Source organism: Podarcis cretensis (assembly GCF_951804945.1).
Source record: "Podarcis cretensis genome assembly, chromosome: 1".
In the NCBI taxonomy this organism is placed as follows: Eukaryota; Metazoa; Chordata; class Lepidosauria; order Squamata; family Lacertidae; genus Podarcis; species Podarcis cretensis.
In genome coordinates this window covers 41108980-41122130 of record NC_137170.1, presented here as the reverse complement: position 1 = coordinate 41122130, position 13151 = coordinate 41108980, and the positions used below count along the sequence as shown (strand labels likewise).

Genomic DNA, 13151 nt, shown 5'->3' with positions numbered 1-13151 from the left:
CATTGAGGAACACTAGTTGTGAATGATTTTGATGCTAATAAAGATATTCACTGGTGGGACAGATATTTGATGTCAATTATGGTATGTAATTTAGAAGTCCCAATGTGCTACAGAGAGTATAGGAAGGCTAGCAAATCACTATGGGGAGATAATGGTGTTTTTAAGTCTTCCACAGCACCTAACTACCCTGTGGGACCAATTAGGGTGTGGTGTGTGTGTGTGTGTGTGTTTGGTGCAACTAGTAGCATTGCCAACTAATTCTACCATAATGAATGGGAAGGTGCTGTTTAGGAGTCTGGGAACCTTCAAAAATAGGTCCATGTCTGATATTTATTGAACTTTATCTTACAAGGTAAAAGCAGTTATGAATACAGTAAAAACAACTGCTTCAACAAAAAAGATGTTTTCCCAGCTACTTGATCCAGGCTTCAAGTTTTTTGTCATTTATATGAATCCTTTTCTAGATGTTGTTTTTAGCTTTTTAAAAGGCACTTAAATTTAGATGTGTGATTATGTATGATCGCTTGTTTCACATATTGCAAAAACAATACAATAAACAGGACATTTGGAACACTGTAACTAGTTTTTGTTTTGGAGGCTGCAAAATAATTTGGGAATATCATATATTTGTTTTTATTAAAGCAAACAAGCCAGATTCTACTGTCTCACACCTTAGTATAGATACATTTTTACCAGTATTTTAACTGGCATTGGAAAAGCTTTTTAAAAAGAGTAGAACAATGGAATTTGGGTCCAGTGAATTATATCATGCCTGCTTATGGGAATTGCCTCTTTTTATTTTAAAAGCTTGTGTGTGTGTGTGTGTGTGTGTGTGTGTGTTCTTGAATTCTTTACCAACAATTATTCACTGGCTCTCTCAATAGACACAATTTTTTTCTGAAACTTTGCAGTAGTTATTAGGTAAAGTAAAGGGACCCCTGACCATTAGGTCCAGCCGTGGACGACTCTGGGGTTGCAGTGCTCATCTCATTTTCTTGGCCGAGGGAGACGGCATACAGCTTCCGTGTCATGTGGCCAGCATGACTAAGCCGCTTCTGGCGAACCAGAGCAGCACATGGAAATGCTGTTTACCTTCCCGCCGGAGCGATACCTATTTATCTACTTGCTCTTTGACGTGCTTTTGAACTGCTAGGTTGGCAGGAGCAGGGACCGAGGAATGGGAGCTCACCCCGTTGCGGGGATTCGAACCGCAAACCTTCTGATCAGCAAGTCCTACGCTCTGTGGTTTAACCCACAGTGCCACCTGTGTCCCTGCAGTAGTTATTAGGTATGGATAATCAATTAGCAGCTCACTGGAGCTCAAAGCCAGCATGGCATTTGTTTTTTACTCAGGAGAGAGTACATGGCCATGAGAGGTTGATCTGTTATTAATATAATGGAGGAAGGGAATAAGTGACAAAGTACATGTAAGTCCCTCTATCAGAATGCTCATTATACACAAATTCAGTTAGCCAATCACGAGGAATTAGTACCCAAACCTCGCTATACACACCACAGATTCAGATATCCAAACAGCCAGAGTTTGGCCATTTCCTTACTTGTTCATGTTTTGCTGGTGGGCGACAGCCATTTTGGGCAGAAACCAGGAAGGAAGGGATGGAGGAAGGGAGAGAGATCAGACAAATCAGAGAGCAGAGATCAGGCAGACCAGTTTTTGCCTCTCTTTTGTTGTTTGGCTGCAGCCATTTCAGGAAGGAACTATGAGATGTTCACCTAATGAATGACTTCCTAGGAATACATTGTGTTTGGAAAATGGGACCCATGAATAAATCTTACACCAAATCATGGGATCTTTGGGTGGGAAAGATCTGCAGAGTCAGGACATCTGTTCTATTATTCATCTTGCCCTGCCTCAATAATGCAAGACCAGTGTTAGCCAGGATTGTGCCAGTGTAACCCATTACTGTACAGTTTTACTCATCAAATTCACAAAGATTTACTCTCAAGCAAGTCTGTATGGTATTTTATTTGTTTGTATAGATACTTTTATACCATTTTTCTAGCTCTAAGTTTTCAGTGGAACTTACAGTATAGTGTTAAAAACAAAAAAAGGCAACAACAGATATTTAAAAACAATGATAAACAAAACAACTACACACACACAAAGAAAGCACAATCAGTACAGTGGAGAAAAATTAGATCAGCAGTAATAACTTGTATCTCTTACAAGCCAAGGGCCTGTTGGAACTTGACATCTCATGGGATAGTAGGTTCTAAAGCTAAGGCATAGCAACAGAGAAGTCTCTGGCCAGTATTCCTGACAATTGAACCTCAGATACTGACCTCATGGAATGTTTTGTATTGAAACTATAGTGACTGTATCATCACTTCTTAAAGTAAGCAGAAAAAAAAATCAGTGAAATAAGATATCACCGAATACCCATATTTCCTATTGTGTTTCTCTAAATGCAAATAGGGAAATAATAATCATTTTCTCCCTATGCTAACTTTTTGTAAATAGTACTCATCAATTTAATCATGAACTTCGATAATATACAAATAATCAAAGTAAAAGATGCATTGCTAACATCAAAACTCTGAGCTACCGTATTGATAACAGATCCCTTTACAATATCAGTGTACTAAAATCGGGGAGAACTCTTTAAAGACGCACACATTTCTTAGTTCTATATATTTGTGACCCCATTAAGCTTACTCAATAATTGTTATTTTGTCAATGTGGTAAAATTAGATAGAAACACCTGCAAGGTGTAGGTTCTTCAGTAGCAAAATTAGCCCCAGTTAGAAGCAGTAGCTGTATAATCTTGTAGTTGAAAAATGAAGTTGACTACTTTTGTGGTGATCTCTGACTGGTGTTGGAGCACGACAATTCTGTTCTATTGGGTCAGCAATGAAATGGTGCAAAGTCAGCTGATTCTTTTTTTTTTTATCTCATCAAGAATGTAAGAATGTATTCACTAAGGGAAATGACTCCCTTGACTTGCATGATCGTGAACTGGAAATTTGCTGTATCAGCATATTTAGCTAAGAATGCTACTTTACTGGTGGAGCTGAAATCTGATCGTAGAGCAAAGATATTTGGTCTTGTGTTGTGTTACTTTTTCAAAGACAAGTTTAACGGTTAAAGTGGGGCGGGGAATGCTCCTGAGAATTCCTCTTTATGCTCTTCAGCTTCTTAGAATCACAACTGCTTAGGACACAACCCAGTACTGCATTTGGAAGTAACTGTAAACTACATGAATAAGCTGCAGAGGCCTCAGGCTTTCACAATCCCTTCCCTCTGGTTCCATATTTGTTGTTGTTTAGTCGTTTAGTCGTGTCCGACTCTTCGTGACCCCATGGACCAGAGAACGCCAGGCACTCCTGTCCTCCACTGCCCCCCGCAGCTTGGGGGCAGTTATGTTAATAACTCGTATGTTAAAACTCGTATGTTGGACTCCAACTCCCATTATCCCTCACCATTGGCCATGTTGGCTGGACCTGATGGGAGTTATAGCTGATGCAAAGTGGGGCAAAAGCATGTCAATAAACTCTGCTTCTCTTTTTCTCTCTGTGGCAAAAGGACCAGAGAGAGAGAGAGAGAGAGAATCAGATTGAAGTCACAGCATGGGAGTAAGGGTGGGTTAAGCCTTTCTCCTGTGCTGTCCCTCAGATTTCCTTTTTGTCCTGTGGTAAAAAGCATACAGGTATGTATATGGAAGTAAAACTAAAAGCCAAAACAAAACCCAACATGGCAATATATCCAATCACAAATCACCTAGCATCTTGCCCACTTTAGCTCTTAAAAAAGCAATTAACTTCAGTGTGAAGTAGAGTAAACTTCTTGCATGTCACATCAGGAAAATGGTTATTTATGGAACCCCATTGAAGCCCTGTGACTTATTTGCATAAAAAAGAACATTTCAATAAATTCCTATAATAAATACTGCAGATTTTTGTTAGCAATTATAAATTTTCCAATTTATATTTACTAATACTGATATTTTTTATTATTATTCTGGGACTGTAACAAGTTTAAAGGTCTAATACATGTAATGTAGTTGCTAGATGTATCCAGTATTAGTGTTTTTGTACATGAACGTCCATTCTCCATGTAATAGTAGCTACAGAGTTCAACTTCAATAAAAGTGATTGCTGTCTTGTCGTCCACTGGCTCCAGCAGCTTTTAGATAGCAATGTATTTCCTAAATCATAAAAATAAAATTTATTTTTTAAAGTTAAAAGGTTTAAGTTAAACCTGCAAAAGTTTCAGTGTTCCAATTTAACCCTTGACATTCTGGCATTTTCCAGACTGCCAGCCAAATGAACACTTTAGGAGGAGGTGTATAAATATGTCTGCAGCACCCAGAGAGTTAATCCACCCCATTGTGCATAGGTGTTGGAGCTCTTATGGTATGTAAGATCGTATAAAATTTAGAGTTATTATGTATTCTCCTTTAATATATGCGTTTTTCCAGTAAGCACCTTTTGAAAACTTAGGTTTTCTTATTGGCACTATTAGATATGCATACATGAGGGGCTGGGACACAGCTGGTATTACACCACACTCCAGATTTAGCATGCAATATCTTCCTCTCATCGTTATGCCACATTCAGTGTGACACTCTGAATAAGATTCCTAGCCACAATTTATGCAGCGGAGTGTTCCAAACTAATGCCAAACTCATTCAGAAGTAACAGATTTGACACAAGGCAGTTTCTAGAAATGGAGCCACCACTGATGAGCTGTGTGCCTGGTGAGACTGGCAGAGATGCAATGTCTCAGACTGAAAATGAAATCTCTAACTAAAGTGAGCTGGATAGCGTTATTTGCAAACCAGTACACAGGGTTTGTCTCTCTCCAAACAGACTATACGTGGAAGCCAAGGTCTGGTTCATGGCTTGATACGCATGGTTTGTTTGGGAGAAACAAACTACAAGTGCTGGTCTGTGCATAATTCTGAGTTGTTTCCTCTCAGCTTGGCAAAGAGAAGTGCAGGGAAGGCGCAGCAGTGAGGACTAGGATGCTGCTATTTCACAGCAAGCCATGGTTTGCTTCTAACTATGGTCCACTACTTCACGCAAACAGGGCCACTAAGTTAGAACCACCATCACCCCTCCATCCTCCAGTGGCAGCATAAGCAACCTAGCCCATTGAGCCCCAAACATGCCCAAGACATACAACATTCAGCCATTTAACAACCACTGAAGCTACTTTGACTAGTTGAAGCATTCACAGCAGCTATGGTAATTCAGACCTATATCTTGTCATGGGAGGAACAAGGTAGTTCAGGCTCATTGTCCCTAGCAAGGAAGCTGTTGCAACTGCTTCAGACAGTAACTTCAGATTTGGTAGTTCTTGTGTGGCTTTTGGGCAATGCAATATTTCAACATAGAGTTTATTGGGAATTAGCCGCCAGGATTAGGGAGTGAGGGCTAAGTGAATGCAGTATGGTAGGGTTCTGGGCAATGCATATATTTACCATTTGTTTATTTAGAATGCAGGTTATTAATTTTTGAAAAGCCATTTAGCACCTGCTTCATTGTAAAGATTTCATGGCTGTTGATAGTATGACCTGTTAAACTATACTCAGTGCTTTTTTCTGAGGGGATGCAGGGGTACCCATACCCCTAAATAATTTGTGAATCTAAATTTGGCTTCATTGAGGGGCAGTATTTCAATATGAGTAGGAAAATGAGAGTACCCCTAAATATTTTTTTTAGGGGGGGGGAGCACTGATTATACTGCTGCTAATACACAATGGTCACTTCTATAACTTTTCGTGAGCTGGAGGTGGTGTTATTCCTCCGAAAACAAGCTGTTATGCCTTACTGCATTTTAGTAATAATGCTTTATGGGAGAGTATTTCATTTCAGCTCTATTAGGGTCAAACAGTTTTACTGCAGTTTTGCAACATTTACATTCAATTTGCATATATAATCCTACTTTCAGGTAGTTAGCTGCTGCATCATTGTCATTGTAGTGACACAGACCCAGAAAAGATTCACAAACAGGCAATCTGAGAATGTTTTGTTATATATATTGTAGCAATTTAAGATTCTCCTCTAGATCACATCAGAGAGCTTTATAATTCGTAAATAGTTCCTGGTTTGACTCAGAGTGTTCTGTTGCTGTCACAGTTGCAATACTGTGAACATATGGATTGTTAAATTTTGTTAAAGAAATTCCAACATTGGTAAATAATAGGTACAAAATATAATTAAAATGCAGTTGAAATTATATCTAAATTCATACACATGCACACACAAATTCAAGAACTATAATTTTTTCTAAAAGTGGCTCAAAGTGCTTTTAGATGCACTAGTTAGGTGGTTAAAATTTTATACCTGAGTAATAAAATCTTAAAATTGAGGTTTCTAATGAGAATATTAATAGAGCACTAGTAATATTACTGTACTCGGTACCATTACAACAGAGATGGCCATTATATAAAAAGGCAATGGTACTTAACTGCATGTTTAACAATGCTTTCTGTTGTAAACTACTCTTCATTAAAATGTTCCATTCTCTTCTTTAAAACAAATACCCATTTCCCCCACCATTAAAGAGGAAATAGAATAATAGAATTGCAGAATTGGAAGAGACCACGAGGATCATCTAGTCTAGCCCTTTGCATTCACCCGACATGGGGCTTGAAGCCACAACTTTGGGATTAAGAGTCTCATACTGTACCAATTGAGCTATCCAGCTTCATAAAGGAACATGTTCTAATCTATGAAGCAATACAATGTTTAACATGATAAATTATCCACTTATCAAAGAGTAACAAACATCATTATATCAGAATGGCAACTTCAGACTGTCAAAGGTCACAGGTCTATGTAGAAACACTAAGCATGGGGTGACTAGCTACTTGATGGGCATAATTAGTGGCCCTAATCATGGAAACATAGAATTGTAGAGTTGGAAGGAATCCCGGGGGTCATCTAGTCCAACCCCCTGCAATGCAGGAGTATCACCTAGATCATACATGACAGATGGCCATCCAACCTCTGCTTAAAAACCTCAAAGCAACAATTGTCCACTTGTATGCACCACTGAAGGGACGCAGGTGGCGCTGTGGATTAAAGCCTCAGCGCCTAGGACTTGCCGATCGAAAGGTCGGCGGTTCGAATCCCTGTGGCGGGGTGCGCTCCCGCTGCTCGGTCCCAGCGCCTGCCAACCTAGCAGTTCGAAAGCACCTCCGGGTGCAAGTAGATAAATAGGGACCGCTTACCAGCGGGAAGGTAAACGGCGTTTCCGTGTGCGGCTCTGGCTCGCCAGAGCAGCGATGTCACGCTGGCCACGTGACCCGGAAGTGTCTCCGGACAGCGCTGGCCCCCGGCCTCTTAAGTGAGATGGGCGCACAACCCCAGAGTCTGTCAAGACTGGCCCGTATGGGCAGGGGTACCTTTACCTTTATAATGTGGCATGAACAGGGAAAAGGCAGGTGGGGAAGAGTAAGAAGTCAAAAGCTTTCTTAGATGTACCGAATCAGTTGGATTCTTTGGATCATAGCCTAAGAAACCTACTGTCACACAGGCTTTTACAAGCAAGGGCCCAGAAGATAAACAGAGCAAAAGGGAAAATAAGAAACAAAATCATGGCTAACCTAACACTCAGATACAGTTATTAGTTTATACATAATAGGCTGTTTAAAAACTGCACTCTAATGGAAATAATTTTAATTATACGGACAATTATATCCAGTTAACTCTTTTAAAAAGCTGATGAAGTAACTTGTTTTTAAAATATATGGGCATTTAACTAATTCTGTTTAACCCTTTTGCTAAAAATTGTGTTTTTCTAAATACAGCGTTTGAATAGCATGCTTATTCATAGAAAGCAATTACATTGAATTGAACTATGGGATCTATCTTTGTAGAAGCATTAGGATATACCTAGCAGTTCAAAAGCATGAAGTGCAAGTAGATAAATAGGTACCGCTCCGGCGGGAAGGTAAACGACGTTTCCGTGCGCTGCTCTGGTTCGCCAGAAGCAGCTTAGTCATGCTGGCCACATGACCGGGAAGCTTTATTGGCCAATAAAACGAGATGAGGGCTGCAACCCCAGAGTCGGCCACGACTGGACCTAATGGTCAGGGGTCCCTTTACCTTTTTACAAGATGGTAATTCCACTGAATACAGCTGTGCCAGCCCAGTTCTAATGCCCATTGAATTATTAACTCAAGATAAAAGAGCATGATTTAATAAGGGTCTCAGTGAGAAACCAGTAGAATGTTTTAGCTGAATGCTTGCATGCTTGTTAGCTTGTGTATGACAAGGCTCTGAGCTGGCTCACTTTACTTGGGTAAGATTGCCATTAAAAATCAGTGTGAGTCAAATCTGGATAAGGAAAGCAAGACTGGATCCTGGTGTCATACAGTTTCTAAACTATGTTCCCTAGATCACCCTCAGCTTCAAATATCTTAATTATAGCATTCAGTAACATTGTGGGAAAGTGTCTATGGATTTTGGTAACCTGATCACTATGGTCTTCCTCTTCTTGGTCTCTCTCTTTCTGTTTCTTCATGTTGCAGCAAGAGCCATGATAGTATCTGTCACATTCTTTGGATGACTTAAGGGTAGCAGTCTTCTGTGTTTGGGGCTGAAAATTGTGAACTGTGTTCGCAGAAATGCCACACAAGGGAGGTGAAAAGCACATTAAGAAGCTTTAGCATTAGATAGTGCAGCGCAAGCAGAGCTGAATTTGAGAGCTGGAACTTAAGTGGGCATTTGTCCCTGCTCTATTCCTTAATAAAATCTGAGCATTAACTGTAGTAAAGGGCATTTGAGAGCTCACTAAAAATGAATCATTGGGATGCTCAGCAGAGCTTTATTATGATATATTGTGAAGAACTTTAAAACATCTACTATATACTTACATATATACCAACCAGAGATGTCTGTTCATTATAAATTAGAAAAAAATGTAATGATTGCTGCAGAGTATAAGCAATGTGTTTCGTTTTAAGATTCTAATTTTCACCAGTTTGAGGTGGGCAGGATTATGACTTTTCCTATGAGACTTCAGTATGTTTGGCCTCTGTGGAATTTCTATGTGTACATATGGGGAAAGCTTTTAAAATTAATATATGATTTACTAAAGATGGAGTTGGAAAGAAAAAACAGGGTTTCTTCTCACAACAAAATTACTTGTCACATGTATGCAGGAAATGTATATGTGGTAGAGAGATCCATGTATGAAAATCATCTTGTGTGAAGTGACCCCCTCAGATAAGATTTCAGCATTCGTGCCTGATAAGTAGAGTCTAAAATGTCTTAATCATTACATGGTTGGTAATTGAGCACTGTAGCAAGCAAATAAATGTGAATGAGCATGTTCCTGGAGTGTTACTAGGCTGCTGCTGATGACTAGTTAACCAAAATGAATTAACAGAGAAGACATGATTAAACTATACTATTAACTAACTTGTTAGCGACAGGGAGAAAATGGAAGCACATTTACATATGTGTCCATCTGTCTTCTTTTACACTTTTGTCTTCAGCCAGTGGGTGAAATGGTTTAAATCCAAATAGCAGTCTGATTCCCCCTCCCCACCCCCATAGCAACATATACTTTCTTTCCTCCTGTTTATTGAAAGGAGGGAGGGGTTTTCTTGACAATAGCTGGTTCTTAATAGCTCTCTTAAGAAATCTCATTTCTATGACCACATTAGCTATAATGTGAGTGTCAGAAGAAGAAAAATCTCCATGGATAATTTTGGGTTAGTTAGTAGATTGTTATCATCTCAATGTTGCCGAAATCCCTAATCTCAGGTCAGCATGAAGCTGCAGTGGTTACAATCCTGTTGCCTGATGCACTATGAATGAAAGTGCTTTCTGTCAGAAACATGTGGTCTCTTCAGTAGATAGCCTGTGTAAATCCTGTGTAAATAGAGGGAGACTAACAAAGGATGAGCCCCTGCAGCTCAGAGCATTTGGAGCCATTTGGGGGCTGAATTTGCTAAATGCTGCTTATACCGCCTGAAAAGTTGAAGAGAAAGGAGCTTAAATTCACTTCTTTTTTCTCTTTCTACTCATACCCTGGGGGGAGGGTGTTCAGGGCCAGAGAAGCTTGAGGTAAGCCTAAGAAGACTGTTTTTTTCAGCGGCCTTTTGAGTGTGAAAAAGGTGGCATGGGTCACTGTCCCTTCTCTAATGTTGGAAAACCCACACAGTTAGTAAATGTTGCATGTAAACTAAAGTATTTCATCCTTCTCTTTACTCCACGGCATTGGGCCATGAACTAGTCACTGGAAGAAAACTGAAGAATTTTTCTTCATGTTAACATTTCTAGACAGTTTAGCACAGCAGGATGGTAAGAGAGCCCAACAATTAACAGATTTTCATAATATTCTATTTTGAAACTTTTAATAGGGAAAAATGTTACTTTGAAAACCTCCCAAAGAAATAAAAATAAGAATTCAAAAGTTTACATTAATGCCTAGTTGTGCAATAGGCAAATACTGGGACAAAAATTTCAACTTCCTTTAATTATCTGTAGGTGTTATTCTTAGAGGTTTATAGGTAAAAGGAATGAACAGAAAGCCAACAAGGGTAGTTCACAAATTTATCAGTCCAACAGGTATAAGTCCCAACACATTGGAGCCATTAACTTGGTCAGAAAAGGGAATAGTTATATTCCTTGTAGTGTTTTAGCTGAGAAACTACAAAATGAGCAACTAACTTGCTGACTCTAATAAAATGGTAACACAGGGCAGTATGAAATTAATGAACATCATTATGTTAGGTCCATTAATTTCAATGAGTAACACGTAGTTGAATGCCACCCTTGAAGTAATATCATGAGTGGCAGGTCACGGAGCAGAATACATTGATGTAGCTACAGTGGCCTCTTCTGTACAAGTGGGTTATGTCCATCTGACGATAATATATGCCATTTGCTACCATAACTTAAGCAGAATTAGCTGGCAGGGTGCAGACTTAAAAACCTTTAGGCTGGGGTGCTATCACACCCCATTTCTTTCCAGTTCTGAGCTGATCGTTGTTTATGTGATTGATTTTGAACAGTGAACAGGAGCAGTAAGTCTTTGTAGAATCACACCACAAATAATACTTCAAGTGCTGCTACATTGGTAAGCAACATTAGACTGCATTGCTAAACCAGATTGTTGTGATCTGCAGGAGGCCAACAGTAAGCATTATAACACTGTTTTGTGCTCCCTATATGGTATTTGTTACATAGCACAGGAACTCACAGAATTAAGCTGTAACCACATACCTGTTATTTCTTGCATGGGCGCAAGCCACAAACAGAAAATGTACTAGCAGAAGAATCTTCCTCCAGATAGATTTGAATTGTTACCAAATGTGTACTTTGCAGAGGAATCCTAGGCTAGAATTAGATGTCATTCATGTTCACAAAAGCCCCACAGTTTGCATTCTGCCTGGAGGTGAATAATTGAAGAGACCCAGTTGGCATATTGCACTAGTGGTGTCGGCCATTGCTGCCATAATCCAGAACACCACTATGTCTTTTTGTATAGTTAGATTTATATATGAATAAGTGGCCATGTGGTTTGGGCCAATTATATCCATGCCCAGGAGACCCTTTGTTTCTGTGGAGTTTCTTGGGCATGGCTATAATCAGCCCAAACTATATGGGCACCTGTTCTTTCAACAATGGGTAAAGAGGCACTTGCATGGTTAAGGACAGCAGCGCCATCACCACCATGTAAAATTTGTTGCAGTTTATAAATTAGACCTCAGTCTTGGGAAGAGGTAGAGTAATGATTTCTTGATGTGAATAGAGATTGGCTGCGTGTTCTATAAACTGTGGCACTAGAGGGACCAGTGTGGCATTGAACCAGTGTGGCATTGCGGAAATGACGTTGAGCTTTAATAGAGCAAATGTTGGTCTGTACGTTGGATTACTCACATCTGTTTTAGTTTCGGGGCAAATCACTATCCTTTGGCTTTAATTTGCTTTCTGTAGCTTTTCTCCCAGGGTTATTCTGTGAATGAGGGCCAACACATTGTACTGCCAGTACTCAAAAGGTTATGGATCTAAATAGTAAGCCAAATAATATGCTCACCTAAGCAGTTACCTTAAGTCTTTCATTGTGTTAAACTCAAGGCAAGATTTATTTAATTTTTACTTTAAAATCTATGCTTTTTCAGCACAGGCATGAAACCATTCGTTTAAAAAACAACAACCTTTTTTAAATGAGCAGCATTATTTTTAGAATAACTTTCTCTTGATACAAGCAAATGTGATGTGCCTGCTCTCCCTTTTCCTCTTCTGTATGAAAAAATGAAGGCTAGCTGTAGGCTAGGCTTACATGGAGATGGTAAAACTCAGATGATGAGAGGGAAATGCATTTTTTTCATATCTAGGGTTCCTCTGGTCATACTGAGATGGTTTTGATGTTTGTGGTAGTGTTTCAGAGTCCAGACATGTCTCATTATTATGAGTGGTTTACCTTTCCCCCCATAAATTAATAATTAATATATTTTATATTCATCCATGAGATTCCAAAGTCTTTAAAAATGTCTTATGGGCAGTCGTGTTAGCCTAGTAGAACAACTATCCGTATGTGTTTTTGGTTAAAGTCTGTGTAACAGTCTAATTAAAAACAAGCCATGGGATGTAAGTAGACCATCGGAACATAGGAAGCTGACCTTATGCTGAGCCATACCATTGGTCCATCTAGCTCAGCATTGTCCACAAAATGGCTGTGGTTCTCCAGGCTTTCAGAGAAGGGTCTCTCCCAGTCAGAGAATCATAGAATTGTAGAGTTGGAAGGGACAATGAGGAGGGTCATTTAGTCAAATGCCCTGCAGTGCAGGAATCTTTTGCCCAACATGGGGCTTGAACCCACGAACCTGAGATTAAGAGTCTCATGATCTATCAACTGAGCTATCCCAGGTCTCTTACCTGAAGATGCCAGGGATTGAACCTGGCACTTTTATCATGCCAAGCAGCTGTTGTACCATTGACTAAGTCCCTCTTACTCAAATGACTTGTGCATACTCCAGCCTAAGAAAAGTAATGTGCAAATGTATACACACACTTAAATATATGTAAAACTAGTCTTGATCTTGGAACATATCAGAACTTCTTATTCTTCATTATATCTATTTGTATGCAGAAAGTGGTATGTGTCAATGTAATGATTTTGTTCCTTCTATGAGTCACAAAAAAGCATGGGGAAAAAGAGAAAATAG

General features: G+C 39.4%; 1 protein-coding gene across 12 annotated transcripts in view; it reads left to right on the top strand.

Annotated features, from left to right (window-relative positions):
* Positions 1–13151, top strand: part of MEIS2 (Meis homeobox 2) — a 231844-nt gene that overhangs the window by 49317 nt on the left and 169376 nt on the right. For 8 of the 12 annotated variants that reach the window (XM_079954793.1, XM_079954787.1, XM_079954792.1 and 5 more), the window contains one exon: positions 4273–4374. The exons of the other annotated variants lie outside the window; for them this stretch is intronic. In XM_079954793.1, coding sequence (XP_079810919.1) covers positions 4273–4374 — 102 coding nt within the window. The remainder of the gene's footprint in view (positions 1–4272; positions 4375–13151) is intronic. 12 annotated transcript variants of the gene reach the window in all.